The sequence below is a fragment of the Girardinichthys multiradiatus genome, chromosome 14 (genome assembly GCF_021462225.1).
Source record: "Girardinichthys multiradiatus isolate DD_20200921_A chromosome 14, DD_fGirMul_XY1, whole genome shotgun sequence".
Classification (NCBI taxonomy): domain Eukaryota; kingdom Metazoa; phylum Chordata; class Actinopteri; order Cyprinodontiformes; family Goodeidae; genus Girardinichthys; species Girardinichthys multiradiatus.
In genome coordinates, this window is record NC_061807.1 from 36104916 (window position 1) to 36123639 (window position 18724).

Consider the following 18724-nt stretch of genomic DNA (forward strand, 5'->3'; position numbering starts at 1 on the left):
TGATAGTTTGGACAGAGTGCACTGTGTAAGACAAGAAATAACAACCACTGCCAGAGTAAGGCTTTCTGCCAAGCAAATGGGCATGCAGTGTAGAAAACTTTATCATATCAACTTTCTGTCTTGAAACTTTCTCGGTTGGGTAAATAAAGGTTCGTCTCCACTCTAGCCTTGCACTTATGAACAAGCTAGCCAAATGAGGCATGCATAGTTTATCAGTCTGAGGTATTATCATGTCAGTTTCTCCCCCTTCAATAACTGATGACAGGATGTGATCTAGTTTCTGTGTGGTTGTTGAGATAAACTCTTGTCTGAGATATTCATATCTTACTAAATTAAATCTCTTTGCGCTGCTGAGTTGGCTCAGTGCTTAGCTATATGTAAGTTTATCTTTACAAAGTTTGATAGGCTAGTGGTCACACCTGTTGTGAACTTATAGTCCCTATTTTGTTTCTCTTGAACAACAAAAGATGCTTTAGAAATGACTAATTTCACTTAACTGCAAAATAAAGTGCAGTGAAAAAGCTTTTGTCCACTTACAGGTTTCTTCTGTCTCTACTTTCATCTCACACTTTTCAAATTATTTTATTTATTGAGGGAAAAAGATCTGTCCAAGCCAACAGGGCCCTGCTTGATTAACCACATTTTTTGGTTGTTTTTTACTAGTCACACCCAAACCTGATTACTCTCTGACTGTTAGAATCAAGAAATAACTTAATTAGAACCTCTCTGGCAATATGAAGTAGGCTAATACATCTGAAAATATCTCAAAAACACACCATGCCCAATCTTAACAAATAATCATTTCTAAGGCTTTGGGACTCCAGAAAACGGCAGTGAGAGCCAGTAGCCATGAATGGGACAAACATGGAAACAGTCGTGAACCTTACTAGGATTGGCTGACCAACCAGAATCACTCCAATAGTGCTATGAAGACTCATCCAAGAGGGCACAAAGGAACCAAGAACAACATCTAACCCACTGCAGACCTCAGATGCCTCAGTTAAGCTCAGTGTTTATGATTCAACAATGCTCATAATTTGAGGACCTTCCAATAATCAACATTCATTATCAACAACAAAGAAACTGGGCAAAATTGGCCTCCATGGCAGAGTTCCGAAGTCAAAACCCTGCTGATCAAAAAAAAAAACAAAAAAAAACACAAAGCCTCATTCCCCAAACAGCATCTTGATGATCCCCAAGACTTTTGGTAGAATATTTTATGAACTGATGGGACCAAACACAGCATTTCAGAAAACAAACACCATACATGCAGTCAAACATGGTGGCGGTAGTATAATGAGCTCAGGCTCTCGCAACATGGGTTACGCAACAGGATGATGATCTGAAGCACACCAGCAAGTCTTCCTTAACATTTCTAAACAAACAAACAAATTAAATGTCTGGGAGTGGCCTGTCAAAGTCTGGATGCTTCCTCCAGAGCGATGTATATTACCAGGTATTGGAAATGTTTGATGGCAGTTGACGCTTGTTTTTTTCTGAATAGATAAAATCAACATTATACATTTACTCAAGTTATCTTTAAACATTTAATTGATGAACGGATACATTTAGGTGTGAAAAATAGGAAAAACGGAAGAAATGTGTATGGGGCAAATGCTTTTTCACAGCACTATATTAAAATAAAAACAAATATCTATTTAACTTTAATTCTTCAATGCTTGCAGACATGTTGTGAAGCACTCACTGGTGTGTTTTTTTTGTTTTGTTTTTTGCACCCCGCTTCTTGTTCTACATTTACTAAAACTTCCTCCACCCTCCACCCACTCCTTCTGTTCTTTTTTTTTTTTCCTGTGCTGACTTCTCAATGTGCAGAAAGCAGCAGAGAAAACAGACACTGCTCCTCTCCCCACAGAGATGGTTGGTGGTCGCCTCAGCTGCCTCTTCACATACATCGTTGGACTGCTTCTTGGGGTCTTCCTACATGGTACGTGCTCAGATGTCTTTCGTTTTTACTGGTAATGACATTTGACCTCCTGGTATATTGTTGTTGTAACTTTGACAAAGAATTGGACAAGAGTTCCTTGGAACTGGATATTTGCATTCCGTCTTATGTAACTGAAGTTACATAATAATTTGGGAATTGAAAGATTCAGAGAAAAAACTTGTTTTACGTCATCAGCGGTTATTGGGAATCATTCTCCTTGTCTGTAGGTGTAGATGTGTTCTAGTGCATCTTGTGGTTCTATTTAAACCATTATGTTTTGCATTTTTCTGTATGCTCTGTTGGCAGATTTCCTGCCGCATGAAAACTTTTGCAGCTTAGGGATAGATTTGTCACTTCCTGCTTTGTTCTTGAAATTGTAGGTCACAATGAAAAACTATGCACTTCTTAAAATGTATCAAACATTGCAGAGTGCTCACATATGTTTGCACATTTACTTTTATTTGTGGCAGTTCAATTATTTATTGCATCTTGTGTTTAAAAAAAAAACATGTAAGACAGAAAGAGCAGAAACAGAGGCATTTCCTGTATGCTCTCCACCAAAAGCAGCACCGAAAGTGATAAGAGATACAGACTTTCCCGTTACCCTTTCCACTGAGGGCAGAGTTTGCGGTTATCTGCTTTTTCCAAGGAAATTATGCAACGTAGACCATTACTAAAACTTGCAAATGGATTTGTTTAAAACTAGAAGCTGCTAATTGAACTTCAATGGATTCTTTCTTCTTCATTTTTCAAGTTGAGTTTTGGCAAACAAAACCATGCAAATGGGTGGATGTATTATAGGTGTATGTCGAGAGACGAGACTATAACCAAAACATTATTTTATTTCTGTTATTTGGTTCAAAAAGTCAAATCCATATAAATTCACCACACACAGTGGTATATATATGCGTATTACTGTTAAAATTAATTATAGCTTGCAGCTAATGAAAACCCCAAATTCAATTTCTTAGAAAATTTTAATATTACATAGACAAGTAAACGAACACTCTGACAATCGTAGGGAAAACTGATGATTTGACAGTTTACTAGAAGTCCACCCTCCACTATGAAGGCAAGTCATAAAAGGTCATTGCTTTATCCAAGTGTGTTAATGGAACGTTGAGTGGAAGAAGGAAGTGTGCTTGATTAAGGTTCAAGGGAAATCTTTTAATAACCACACAACGGGGATTTTTGAAACAAATCCCTTTTAATCATTAGGGGAGATTTGCAATGCTTGGACTGGGGCTGAATTCAGTGCTTCAAGAGGATACTACAAGTTATTAACTTCTCTCAGGAATTTTGCCTGAGGCATTTAAAAAAGCAGTTATTAAACCACATCAGATAAAAACAATCTCGGTTCAAATGTCATAGCAAATTATAGGCCAACATCAAACTAATCTTTTCTTAATGAAAATAATAATAATATTTTTGAAACTTATCACTCTGGTCTCTGAAGTCACATTAGACCAGAAACACCATTTATTAGAGTTATAAATAACTTCCATATAAACAATTATTCTAAAAAAACATCCATTCTATTGCTTTTGGATCTCAGTGTCGCCTTCGACACAGCTGACGATGACATTTTATTGAGTAGGTTACAAACATGGGTTGGGTTTTCAGTCCATTACTGGTTTGAAACTTATTAAAGAGGAAGTTTAAGTTATGTATGGGGAACCTCAGTGGTCAATTCTCAGACCATTACTATTAAATCTTTATATACCCATCCTGGCAAATATTACTGAGAAACACTAAATACATTAAAATTATAAAGATAACTTACATACAACTCTGACTTAAATCCCTCCTACAAGCCCTTATTTGGTGTACTACAAATATCAATACATGGATGTCGGACAATTTCTTACATTTGAACAAAGACAAACAGAAATAATTATCTCTGGTGCAAAACCTCAGAGGTACAAAATTAAAGCCTATCTCAGTTTGCTGTCTGTTAAATGCAAAAACGACAGTGATCTAAATTTCAAAATCTACATTAACTATATTACTAAATTTGTCTTTTATCATTTGAAGAGTATGACATAAAATTTTTGTAGATTTTAAAGGTTCTTGTGAAAGACTGATTCTGAAAAACATAACCATGCATTTGTCACAAGTAGGCTGGATTCATGTAATTGTCTCTTCACTTGCCTCCCAAAATCTACAATATATAGACTGCAGTTAACACAAACGGCAGTAACAGGTATTCTTAGAGGCAGAATCTATTTTAAAATCCTAATTGTCTCCAAGCATTATATGGCCTTGCTCCTCAGTATATAAGAGATATGCTAATTTAGTATTCACCTATAAGGTTACTCAGATCCATAGGTTAGAGTAATTTAGTTATATCACTACTTTGTCCAAATCAGGGGAAGCTGCCTTTTGTGTTTGTGAGCTGATGAAATAGAATACATTCCCCACAGATCTGAGAGAGGCTCCATGTTTAAATGTTTTCAAAAGTAAATAAAAAACGTTCCTTTTCTCCCAAACCTGTGGTTAAGATTTAAACATATGCTGATCTAATTGTTGAAAGAAATCTTGTATTACTGTCTTGTTTGGATGAATATGTAATTTGTTTGAATCTTGCAAAGGTATATTAGTTCATTTTATCACTTTTTATGTAAGAAACAAATGTTGGTTTCTACATTTGCACTTTTATTGATGTTTTTGTGTTTTGATAGAAAGCACATTGTGTTCCATTGTGCATGAAATGTGCTTTATAAATACTTTTTTTTTTTTTTTTATTGTGAGTGACTTTGAACCCAAGGCAATGTGAGGAGCATCTCACCTGGGCTGAACAACTCTGTGTTTATTAATCTATACAATATGAGTTTGTCCTTTTGAACTGAATTATATTTCAATGGAATTCTATTTTGTTGAGATGCATTTTAAAAAAATAAATTTAACTGATTACATCTTCAAATAATTTCTTCCATGCCAATAAGAGCTTTTTATGTGAATGTCACAGTGTGTCTCTTGGTTCTGTATTTGTTTACGTTTTAGTTAGGTGGTTGCTGTCCAATATGATTAGTCTTTGAGTTCCCGTTCTGGTGTCTTATTTTTTAGGTTATGTTCAGTTTATTGTGTGTGGTTTTGATTCTGTAATTAGTTACGTTTAGTCAGGTGTTCAGTCTGGTTCATCTGCTCTCTCTGCTTCCCTGCCTCCTTGTCTCACCTGTTCCTCTGATTACCTGCCCTATTGTTTCATGCCCACCTTTGTCTGTATTTAAGTTTGCTTTCGTCCTTTGTTCCACGCGGTGTCGTTACGTCTCTTCCATGTCCTCTGGGTTACGTCTTCCACGTCTTGTTGGAGCTTTGGATTTACCCTTATTTGGGTCCTGTTTTCAACACCTGTATCTGGACAGTTTGTTGCCCTGCACTCGCCTATAAGTAAGCGCTGAGAATTAAAGAAGGAGTTCTCTCACTGATCCTACTCTGCTCTCTCCGTACTTGTCTGCCTCTGGTCCACCACAAAATACAGCATTATGACAGTGAAAAAATATATATTAGCCAAATAACCAGAGGTTGAAAAAGGGATTGATGGCTGTAGTAGTAATAGATTTTTACATAGGTTTTTGGAGAAGGGCCTAAACATTTTAGCATGCCATTTTTAATAAAATGTAAATTAAAACACAAACATATATATCTTCTTACAATATTTTATTTAGTTTGGAGAATTGGCTGTCTCATTTCCTTTCAAAAACAATCTTATTTGAATGAAAACTATTTTAATATAAATCTGGCAGAGGTATGAATAATTTGGGAATTAGTACCTAGTAAAAAAATAACAATCTAATGAGAAAAGTAAAAAATAACTTGTTTAAAACCTACCTGGGGTAAAAGTTACATATTTATTTTGTAAACTGGAGTAGGGGGCTCTTTCACCAATGGATAAAACATGGTTTTTAAACTGTGGTTCAAACACCAACTATTGTACTTGGGCAGCCTTTAGTAGTACTAAGAAGATTTTTAGCACAGACGGCCAGTCCAAATGAATTAACAGTGATGTAGGGTATGGAGCTACATTAGTCTCAAAAAAATTCACAAAGCATATAACAAGATTTGTAGGTGTGCAACATAATTCACAAATGTGTATGACACAATGCTTAAATGCGTACCTCAACATTCCCAAACGTGTAAACAGTTTCACAAATTTAAACTATTCACACTGCACAAGCAGTTCTATATTTTTGATTTGACACAGTAGCCCAAAAACCACTGTATAAATAACATGCACTTACATTAATGTTACTAGGTTCTAAAAATGTAAATTTTTAAATGTGTGCTGCTGAAATAAACTAATTTGAATGGGTAGGTTCTTCTTTTTCTGTTTCAATAACAACTCCCTAAGAACTAACGAAAGCAGCAGCGCCATTTTGTGTCAGCGCTTTAGCCTCCATCATGGGACAGAGTGCACACATTGTTGGATGTGCCTGTCTTAGAGGAATACACACTTATGAATTATACACCACTTTCTATGTCAGCTGTGTACTCTGAGCTTCTGGTGTGAGTTTCATACCTGTATTATATAGCCCCAGATTTTTACCTGCAAGACAATGTCCCCCACCATATCCTTGAACGCTTGTGGATCTTATTGTACGCATACAGATCTTGGTCCACGCTTTGTGAATATTTTTATACTAATTTAGCTCCATTTAGGGCCACTAAGTATCATAAGCCAAATTAGATGGTTGGCTTAAGCAAACTGATGGTAGAGGTCAAAGTTTTGAGGTCTCCCTGTGCAAAACAAAGCAGATGGCTGTGAGTCAGAAACAAATAGTGGAGTGTGCTTTTTACATCTGATGTTGCACCTTAGATCCAAGAGAGATTTCTAGCCCAACTGAATGGTGTTCCAGTTTCAAGTTGGAAAAACCAGTGAGGTTGGCTAATTAATATGCTGAATCACCAGGTTAACTGCTATTTCCAATACGATTGAATAACATGCTTTTCTCTGCATGTTTTACTTTAAAGTACCGTAATCTAGTTATACATTCACTAAAGAAGGTTCCACTGTACTGTGAAAGTAATTTCAGTCAGTCAGTCATTTTCTACCGCTTATTCCATAGTGGGTCACGGGGAAGCTGGTGCCTATCTCCAGCAGTCTATGGGCGAGAGGCAGGGTACACCCTGGATAGGTCGCCAGTCTATTACAGGGCAACAAACAAACAACCACACACACACCTAAGGGCAATTTAGATTGACCAATTAACAGGCATGTCTTTGGACTGTGGGAGGAAGCGGAGTACCCAGTGAGAACCCACACATGCACAGGGAGAACATGCAAACTCCATGCAGAAAGACCCCTGGCTGGGAATTGAACCCAGGACCTTCTTGCTGCAAGGCAACAGTGCTACCAACTGCGCCACCGTGCAGCCCATGAAAGTAATTTGATCGGATAAAAATATGCAATAAGTGCAAAAGAATATATACTGTTTTTGATTGTAAGTGCAATTTATTTGTAAGGGTTTTAGTTCTTTGAATTTCTGTTTTGTTTTGGCTGCTGCTCTCAGCCACTGCCACCATAATCAGGTCATTCATTCCACCTGCGTTTGCCAGTCAGCCCCCTTGTTCCCGTCAGCACCCTGCCACATACATGCTGATCAGTTTCATTCACCCCTCACGTGTGAATGCTGTTTTGTTTTGTTATCCCAAGCCTGTACATGTCTTTTACTCAGTCTTTTAAAGGATTTGATTACACTTCCTACTTGTAGCTGGAGAGGTTCCTGCAAATATAAACCAGAAGGCAACAAGTGAACTCTAAATATGGTGAATGGTATACATTATAGATAACATCTTTCTTCTGTTAAATCTTTAGCTTAGTATTATTATTTTTTTCCTCTGATGCTGTACACCTATATCGTACCTGCAGTCCACGGTGCTCAGCCCTGTTTCTGTTTGCAGTACCAGAGTCGCAGAGTAGACCAGGCAAAACAGACATAAATTTGATCCTTCTCAAAGCAGAAGTCCTTCCGATATGGGTAACATACTGATTAGACACATAACCACAGACACGCTTTTAGGCTTGGTCTGGCATTTCATTTTATTATCGCTGGAGTGGCTAATCTCTTAAATATTTACTTCCTTCTTTTTATTTGCATTCTTCTCGTTTAAGTTTAAATAAACGTTGAATGTCAAGACATGTTACTTTGTAACAGGAAGCACCAATAAACATCAACAAACTCAATATCAGCAATACAAGAAAAAAGAAGCTACCAAGTGGTGGCAGTTTGTTTACGGATCTAAACTACCAGCAGATACCAGCTAATTAGCTAAGAACTTTATTTCTATTTCTCCTCTTTATATTGGTTACTTTTTTAGAGTACGTTGGAAGTAAGATGAAAGACTGTAACTCAGGCAGGATTTTTGTTACATGTTTTTAGTTTAGTTGCATCATTAATAACAAATTATCAGTGACCTGTTAGTGGGAACCAATATTAGTGACATGTACTAATGTTGTTTTAGCTAATTGTCAGAAATCCTTTAAACTTTGAACATTTATTTATAATGAAATATATAATATAATAATCCGTGCAAAGGTACATACAGAATCTTGCATGTTGTATAGCTCTGTTGTGAAGAGGATGGTCAGCGTTTTCTGTTATGTTCTTTGTTTTATGAAGAATCCGTATTTGTACAATAATCTCCAGAGGTTCTAAAGGTGTCCCCAGAACAGAACCTGCCTTCTTCATGAACTTTTTGAGTTTTTTTACTTTACTGCAAACACTGGAGGACATTAGGCTCCATAAGAAGTGCAGAATACTGTGTCCCTTCTTGTATACAGCTTCACTGATGGGTCTCCACTCCAATCTGTTGTCTCGGTGAACAGCGGGACATTTATACTCCTCCACCACCTCCACTTATTCTCCCATAGTGGGAATACTGTTTGACATATTCCAGTTTGTCTCTGAAATCTACAACCATCTTCTGTGTTTTGTTCATTTGTTCGGTGTTTTCAACATTTAAGATGAGATGATTTTTTCAACAGAGTGGACAGATAAACTAAATTGAAGTTCCTTACTTGTTCTTTGGCTCTTCAGGTTCAAATTTTGCTCCATCTTGCTGGAAACTGCTTCGTTCATTACCAAGTTCCCCTGGATCATTAGGCAAGTTTGTTCTTAGATGGGGTTTAATCTCACTCTTTATTTGTGCCAGCTTATTCAGGCAAAATTGTGGGTGAGCCCAACCTGGCACCAGAATGACCTACGGGTACTTTAATCCAGATGACCCAATTTGTTTTAAGGGAGATTGATTGGAGAGAATAATCTATAACTTTGTCTTTTATCTGCCCTTCTTGACACCAGGCCAGCATCTAAAATCATCCACCTCACCTTTCTTGCAGAAACACTCACACTTCTCTTCAGCCAGTAAGCTCTATACTGGTGGCAACCCAAACCCTTAGCTGGATCCTCTTTAGGAGATTAGCTTGGATCTTGTTGAACTTTCTTAGGCACCTTAAACCTTTCTCCATAGCAGCTGAACAGCTTTCCTTGAAGTTCTGGATGATTTGATAAAAAATTATCCTTTGGTTCATTCTTTTTGAATGTGAAGTCCATCTGTTACAAAACAGTGGGAGTTTCTCTTGGTCAGGGGAAACCATAGTTGCCCAGAAAAAAAAAATTGGTTATAAGCCTCACTACCTTTTAAAAAACATTCTGCTATTTTATCATCCTGAACAACACAGATATCACCTGCTATATCCTTGTTAAATTCCCCTGAGCTAACTGTATCACTGACATTATGATAGACAGTCAACTGTGGCAGAGCTAAAACACGGTGCAAATGAGCTTAAATGTAACTTTTGTTAACTCCGCAGTAAGTTCATTTCATCAGATCACTCTTCAACAGGTACTCAATGCAAATGGCCACTATTAAAACTAAAGCAAGTCAAGTTTATTTATATAGCGCTTTTCAGCAACAAGGCACTCTAAGGAGTATATCAGTGCTTTAATATATATAAGGAGCAGTGAAATTTGTTTTACAAAAATGCATTTCTGTTCTCAATCCCAGTAACGTGGATAAATGCATTTTATGCCATTCAACCCCAGTCATTTACCAAGTTTACACAGCTGAAATACATTTAATCTCAACATATGTTGTGGTATATCATTGTTTGTTCGGCTACATCAGTCTAATTGTAGGTCTCGTGTAAAGAAATAAAACCAGAACTATCATGGTATAAAGATAGCACTGAGTATACCTCTAGAGCTCTTCTTTATTCTGTGAATGAGATCAATGAAGATGACAATTTGAGCCCAAATACCAAAAGTTTGGCAATAATCCTTTGCTACGTTGGAGCTCCTGAGTTTATCTTGTCAGGACTAAACAGTTCAAATCTAATGTCAAATCGTTGTCAATCAAGGTGTTATTTAAAGTGTCGGCATATGCTTGTACATACAGTATTTTTAACAAGATACCAGAAGAGCTGCCTCAGGTGGAAAACCCAGAGCAGTTCAGCCGGTGTCTCAATGTCGCTGATCGTTCTTCAGCAACGAGTCCAACAGATTCTTATATAACTAAGTTTTATTGTCTTTATTGTAAGTATTTTGATAAAAGATTTAGATAAATAGTCAAAAATGCTTAAAGTGCCATGTAGAATTTTATTATATATTATATATTTTCTTTAGATTTTATATTTCACCTTATTTCCTGAACTATTTCCTGATCCTCATTTCAGGCAGTTGACTTTACCAAATATGACAGATTATGATCAAATCAACATAAATACAGTATGACTGTCTTTTGGAGAAATATGCAAATAGTTTGAGTCAGAAAACCACAATTCCATACTGTGCAATATAAATAGATCATAGAAAACAAGTTTATTTAACTGGATGTCAAAGTGTATAAGAATTGAAATGTTCAGTATGTACACTCAGCAAATGGTCAATATTTGTTCCTGGAAAAAGTCAGGCATGAAAAAGACCAAAACTTAGTAGAAAACGGCAAAGGGGTGAAATGGACAGCATCTTCAGCTGGATTTATGGGATGTTGGGAAAATGTCACTTGACTAACATGCCAAATTTATATGCTAAGTGTCTCCCAGATAAACTTTAATGATAAAACTCACATGTTTCTGGGTCATTATTGATTTACTTTATTTTCCAGAATGAAAACCTGAGCCTTTTTTATATTTTGATGAGGATCTGAACTAATGTTTAAACTATTTCCACATAAGTTAATATTTTAACCCCTTGGAACTGGTCATAAAGGCTTGTAAAATATATGTGCTCAAAGCCATAAACTGATGATTCGACAATCTCACCAACTTCAGTGAAGCTCCCTAGATAGCTTCTCTACCTAACTTACTTTGTACCGCTGTTTGCTGTCTTCTTCTTTTATCAGATCACACAGTACATGAAAATGTGCAGCAAAGATCCACAATAGAACTTGTAATCCTGGAGTTTATATTGTTACACACATCTTTATATGAAACAACTGGTGGTTTTCTGCATGTTAAGTACAAGTCCTTAAGCTGGACTGTACTACTCATATTTTTGCCTGATTTTACCCCCAATTTCCAGTCGGGGAAAATCTGCATCAGTCTGCACTAGTTTTGGTCAATTGGCTAAAAAATATGTCAGAGTTAGAGGAGGTAAAGACTAGAGAATGCGAGTGTGTGAGCGGAACCGACCCGACCGGACTTCAGTTGTAGTCAATATGTTCAATTTATTTTTTGCTGTATCTTGACTCAGTCAGGTAATGTGAAAAGATTGCCAACCCAACTGCAAACGCTTATTGCTGACACCCAATGAAAGATGCTGGGACATGAGATCAGCAGTGAGCCATGTTTTTTCTTTGTGTTGAAATGTTATTTGTAACTATACAATATTATAAACATAAACACTAAACAACAGTGGATATAATACAAACTAATTCTTTTGTATCGCTACATGATTCTTTAAAGTGGTTTAGTAGTAGTTTAGTTTGAGCTTATTTTCAAAATTGTAATTTCTGATTTAAATATTTTTCAGTTAAAATAAACATGCATAAATTCCACATTATTATTATTTATAAACTCAGTTTATAAACTAACTAACTTATAACAAACTAACTTATATTGTTGGCTGTTAAAATAGAAATATTAAAATTTTCAGAATTTAACCAACATAGAAAGTCACACTAACATCCTCACATGAAAAAAGAAATGTTCCAAACGTTTATGGGGGAGTGGAACAGAAAAAGTCCAAATTTGCGAGTTTGATGCGTTTAGCTGGATTTAGTTGATTTGACCAGTCTGGTAGTCTGTGATTCCTCAGCAAGTACAGTTGTTTAAAGCTTGAGCATTTCTAGCTGATTGTGCAAATGGTTTGGCTGAAAAACAGTTTTTGAACATTTTAAAAAGGTGTAAACCTTTACTTTGTATAAAATAAATCTAAACATCTCACTCAGTTTAAATAATATATTATGTGTTTATAATGTGTTTCAGATGTGGAGGCTTCTGGAGAAAAACAAGTTATTCATAGAAAAGTTGGAGACTCTGTGGAGCTTTCATCCAATTTACCAACAGAAGGAGTCAGCAGAGCATCATGGAAATATAAAAACTTAGCAGTGGCATATGAAAATGGTGTTATTCCAAACAATCAATTTCAGGATAGAGTGGAGTTCAATAATGTGAACTTTAGTTTAACAGTGAGAGAACTGACCCTTCAAGATTCTGGTGATTTCAGTTTTACCTCAGCAACCAAAGACCAACAAAAACCTACATTCATCATCACTCTGCAAGTTCATGGTAAGATGATGTTTTTTTTTTTTTTTTCCTTTTATATATTTTTTAATGGTTTTAATAATATGGTGGTTTAAATAATAACAATAGAGAACAACTTTTGTGGGAATGAAAATGTGTGTAGAATTCTTGAAGAACAGATTTATTGATATCCTGTTCTATACATGTACAACATATAAAGTACAAGAGCTCGGCTTAATTCCTATCATCTCCAGTGAGTTGAATTCATTCTTTACTTTCATAGAAACATCTACAGATGAAAACAACAATTTTATTTTATTGATGCTTTGTATTCTTTAATGTCTTTTATGACATGATGTGTTGATTAAAAATGTATTTAATTTCATGATAATCTATAATAATAATGATCCCATTTTACAAATTCTTTAGCTATGAATGGGAGACTTGATGTGATGTCATCAATTTAACAAGGATGAAGCAGATGTGTCGTATACGAGGGATAAATGAATACATATATAAACTACTGGTCAAAAGTTTTAGAACACCTTTCTCATTTAAGGGTTTACTGTATGTTTATAACTATATGCATTGTACGTAGATTCTCATTTCGTTTAAAACACTTAAAACGTTTCAGATCATCAGGTGAACTTTAATATCAGACAAAGACATCCAGAAGAAATACAAAAAGCAGTTTCTAAATGATGACCCATTTATCAAAGGAGAAAGGCTTTCCAAACCAACCTAGCCCTATGTGAAAAAGTCATTGCTCCTGTTGTTAAAGTATAAATTAACTGTGATTAGTGAGATTATTTCCGTGTCACTCTCCTTCTCCCTCTGTTCTCACATCAGAACCGATATCTAAGCGGCCCGACCTGTTTTCCAACATCAGTGGGCCCGGCCTTAATGGATTCTGTACAGTTTATCTGGACTGCAGAGCAGCTTCTCAGAGCAACATCACCTACATCTGGACTGTAGGAAACCAAAGATATAGAGGCCCTAAGCTGCAATACACTATCGGACCACAAGATGGAGACACTATATTCTCCTGCACTGTCTCTAATGTTGTCGGTGAGATGTCAGCATTTAAATCAGTGAGGTGTAGAAACAACACCAACATCCTCTCTAAGGAAGGTATGTATAGAAACATGAATCCTTCTGGTTGAATAAACATATTATGTTTTACTTACTTGTGTATCAGGTGCATTTTTGTAAAGAAAATATAGGTCAGTTTTATCAAATATCAAACATAAAGTGCAAACAATGAACCAAGTTAACAAGCAATTAAATTCTGAGAAAAAGGGATATAATTACAATTTTTAAATCCTAAATATTGGTCTTTACCCAATGGTTGCTATCCATGTTGCTTTGAATGTGAAGTTATATAAATTAAATGTGTGAAGATGACAGCAAGCACAAGTCCACTGATTTTGTAAATCTGTTGGATGCATTGGTTTATAAAAGGTGCAAGTACACAAAACACAGAAAATCACTGATCCAGAGTCTTTAAAAGAAAAACCTTTTTGTGAGTCAGAAAGTATTGATGACGTTCGGGGGACCCCAGGTATTTCAAATTATATGGACAAAGTGAGATTCAGCAGTTAGAGATGTGTTATATGGTTCATCTAACATGCATTGATGTTGAACAGTGCCATTTATAAATAATGGCAATAATATTTCAAAAGTTAGAATGCATTATACATAAGCTGACTGTAAATGGTTGGATTGATCAAAATTATATCCTGATGATATTGCATGTGTATGTCTTTTTCTTGTCTGTTTTTATAACCCTGGAGTTTTATATCATGGTTATAAACTATTAATGTAAAGCAAAAGGTATACTGTTTTGAATTGTTTTGCAAATAATAATCTATGGAGTCTGTTTGTGTTCAGCCCCCACGGAGTGAATACTTTCCATTTGCAGAAATATAACATTCTTCTTTGCAAAACAGCTGAAGCTCACCCAGATTCTTCGGTGTCTGTAAACATCAGTTTTCACGTCTTGCCAGAGTTTCTCAATTGGATTTAGGTAACAACTTTAAGAGGGTCATTTTAATCCATAATTATGTTTTGATCAAAGTTTTGATCATACCAGCACAGGCAGTATGTTTAGGATCATTGTCATGTTGGAAGGTGAACCTCCACCAGTCTTTTGTCGGCAGCTGCTTCCAACAGGTTTTCTTCTAGTATGGCCCTCTTTTAGCTCCATCTATCTTCCCAACAACTCTGATCAGTTTCTCTGTCCCTGCGTAAGAAGAATGTCTAACCCTGTTGGACAAAGTTTTTTCTCATAGTTAAGTCACTTTAACAATGGCGTCTTAAAGATTTTTTTTATTAAAATTGATTTTTATGAAGAACAATCATCAGAGCAGCACTAAGGCAATTAATAAGCAAAACAGCCTGTTGATATTAAAGTTTAAGCATGTGTTAAAAGTTACCAGGTTGAAATCATCTATATACTGACATTTCTTCTGCAGAACATGATGTACAGAATGCAGATTTTTGGAAAATGTCTCTTTCTTAGAGATTTGAGTAATTTGATATATGGAGCATGGATATTAGATTTCATTATGTGTGCATATGTCTTTGTGTTTATCACTGATGAAATTATGTGTAAAGTTGTTTTCTTGTTTTTTTTTTATGGTTCTTATTTTGTGTTTAAACATGACTTATTGTTAAAATACTATCTTTTGCAGAAAATAACCAGCAACTTGTGTGGATTCTCAGTGCAGCAGGAGGAGGTTTGCTGATCCTTGTTATAATCATAGTAATGACCGTCTGTCTCTGCAAAAGAAGATGGTCCGGTAAGAAACCGTTCAATGTGCCATTTTCTTTCCTCTTACAGCATGAGGTATTTTCTTTATGACTGACGTATGTCTAATATTTAATTTTCTGTAAGCAGGCAGTGATTCAAACGAACTCACAGTTTATGCTGATATCTCGGATTTTTCACCTGAAGTTGTAAGTGCGCTTGTGTTTACAATGAGCCAATGTTTACAATCATTTAAAGTTTCCTAACTGATTTTTTTGTCCTTGATATATGTGCACACAAATCTCCAGGACCCCTCAGATAAGTCAAAGCCCTGCTCCTTGTACGACACAATCGAAAACAGAACCGGTCCAGGTCAACAAAAGGTAAGACCCAAACTTTGTCCTTTTTCTACAATTATGAGGGCAGAATGTGATTACAGTACACTTTACTCGCACAAATTATATGTCCACAAACTTATTATTGTTGCAGTCTATATTAATAATGAAACTTCAATATACTGTAGCTTACTTTAGGCTGATGACACTGGTTGCTTGTAAATGTTGTTTAACAATCTTAAAAAAATGGTAAACCAGATTTTATTGGACATCCTTACCAATATTATTGCACAATCTGCTGAATTTGCTTTCCTGTAAGAAAAAAAACAAACCTGTTATCAAACAGAATGTAGTAATAAGAATTGTATCCTATGGTAACATTTATTCCACTTTGATTATTTATCCTCCTAGCCTCAGACAATCTATGACAAGATCCAGTTTGATCGTATGAGGAAGGCGTCAGTGTCTCCCTACCAGGAGGTTTCCTAGATGGTCTGAACCTTGACCTGCTGGAGGTTTTGGTGCATCTCAGAAAAAAAGATCAGAAAACATCGGGTGGATGTAATGAAGATACAAATCTCATTGCAAGAACTTGTGACATGTTCAACAATTTTGCTGATGTTTTTTTAAGGTATTATATAAATTACATGTTACCTATTTATGCCAGTGATAGATTTGGAATTTATGGTGTGAAGTGCAACATTTAATGTCAGTCCCTCTTCAGACCTGGTATAAACAGATCTCCTGGTCAATTAAGATGGACAGTCCCTTTTTCACATTTTGTAACAATACAATCACAAACTTCAAAGTCATTTATCCATGTGGGTGTGAATACTTTAACTAGACAAGCCTTTAGCTCAGGTCCTCACACCTGGTATTAAAATATGAATTGAAAGATTTTTCATGAATAAACATACATAGCCATGTTTTACAACGGGCTGTCAACAACACCATCAGCAAGTCTACTACAGTTACTGTAAAATCACTGATTCATTAGGTCTGTAGTATTATTGAGATACTAACACTAGCTTAATAGACCCAATAAGAGACATAAAGGAGAATGAAAAGCATCTGCCGCTCTACACACCTTTATTACAAATACATGTAATAATGGAAGTGCAAGTTGGGACATTTTACAACACAATAACAACAGGGGGCACAATCAGCTCCAGAACAATCAAAGCGCTTTACACTATAATCAGTCATTCACCCATTCATTCACAAATTCACGCAGCTGCCCTGTGGCGCACTGACAGAACTGAGGCTGCCAGGCACCACCGAGCCCTCTGACCACCATCAGCAGACAAGGAGGGTCAAGTGTCTTGCCCAAGGACACAATGACTGAGACGGACAGAGAGTGGGTTCTGATTGGGGTCTCGGAAAATGTGACATCAAAGAAGCAATACTGTCTTATAGGTTTGCTTTTTAATACATCTATAATAGCATGATTGTTTTCATACCTTCTCAAAATAACAGCAAAATGTGTTTATTTTCTCACTGTCTGGAGAAATAAAGAGTGAGAACAGGTGAAACAACTAATTAGACAACAAGTTCAGAAAAATTCACTGATCAGATATTGCTGGATGATGTGTTTACTAATCAGGAAAGATTTAATTTGAAACCTAAGTCATAGATAATGATCAATAAAATATTCAAAGCTATTGTTTATCGTCACATTTTATTAATATTTTTCCCAAATTTGAAGCTTGGATGGATAGTACTTCCCAGTTTTAAATGTGCCCCTGGGACTTGTAATTTCTGTTATTATATGTACATGCTGTAAACATATAGATTATATGAATAAATATTTTACATCCTCTTGTATATGTCAGGTTAATGTGTAATATATTATTTGTCTTATTGAGCTATATTTGTGTAGCTTTTCATCCAGCTGTATGCTTGCTTTTTATGTTCTTTTCTTTTTTAATTTCAAGTTGTTTTTTACCATATTGTACCATAATAAAAAGTTAAAAACATACTTTCACACCTTTGACCTCTCTGACAACGTTTATAATCTATTTGTCATTCAGACATCACTTCTTTCAAAAATGCAGCTCCGATGTCATATTTTTCAGTCTATAAATACATTCTCTCAAAAGACTTCACACCAGATGTCTGTGATGCATAAAAAGGAGATCTTGATATATAATTTTAGAATTTTATTCCAGATATAAAACAAAATATGTTTGACCTGTATATTATGTACAGGTCAAACATAATAAACAAATTTATAAGGAAAAAAATATGTAAAAAGGTGCAATAATCCCATTTCATAGGGACTTAAACTGAGCACAGTCGGAGCACCTTTGATACAGTTTCAGCATTCAGTCTTCTGTGGAAGAAGTCTATCAGCATTTGCCTACTGTACCTTGTAAAGGTTGTTCATATCTGTCAGATTGTGATGACATCACAGCCCTGCTTATTTTTGATTTAGTTAAATTTCTTTCAAATTTAATTCTGGGCTTTGACTTGGCCATTCCAAACTTTCTTTTCATGATGTCATGCTTGTTTGAATTTAGACGTGTGCTTGGGCTCAGTGATGCTGATACTACATTATGCCACCACCTCCATGTTTCACATGGCATCATTTTTTTGGTTATGTTTTGTGCCATCCATCCATCCATCCATCATCTACACTTATCTGTGTCAAGTTGCGATGGAGCTGGTGCTTATCTCCAGAGGTCATTGGATGAGGTTGGGTACCCCTAGACAGGCCCATTTCCATAGCACGGTAACAATGACACACACTCTGCATGCACTCTTAAGGGCAAATTAGTGACAAATTAAAATAACTCTCATGTCTTCAGACTGTGGGAGGAAGTCAGACTACCTAGACAGATGTGCCAAACATACAACATCTTTTGAAATGGTGGCCAAAAACCTGAGGTTTTGTTCAATCAGACCAGGCAGGATTCTTCCACGAGGTTTTGTAATTGATGCCAGACCTGGAAGTTTTCTTTGCAATCCTAGACTTTAGCTCAAATATATAGAGAATCCAGGATTTAAAAGTC

The 18724-nt window shown here is 35.9% G+C and overlaps 1 protein-coding gene across 1 annotated transcript; it reads left to right on the top strand.

Annotated features, from left to right (window-relative positions):
• Positions 1-1800: 1800 nt before the first annotated feature.
• Positions 1801-17691, top strand: LOC124880476 (signaling lymphocytic activation molecule-like). Its single transcript, XM_047385615.1, has 7 exons — positions 1801-1945; positions 12372-12674; positions 13479-13760; positions 15323-15430; positions 15529-15587; positions 15687-15761; positions 16125-17691. Exons 1-7 carry the CDS (start codon positions 1876-1878, stop codon positions 16200-16202), a joined length of 975 nt encoding a protein of 324 aa, XP_047241571.1. The 5' UTR covers positions 1801-1875; the 3' UTR covers positions 16203-17691.
• Positions 17692-18724: the final 1033 nt, after the last annotated feature.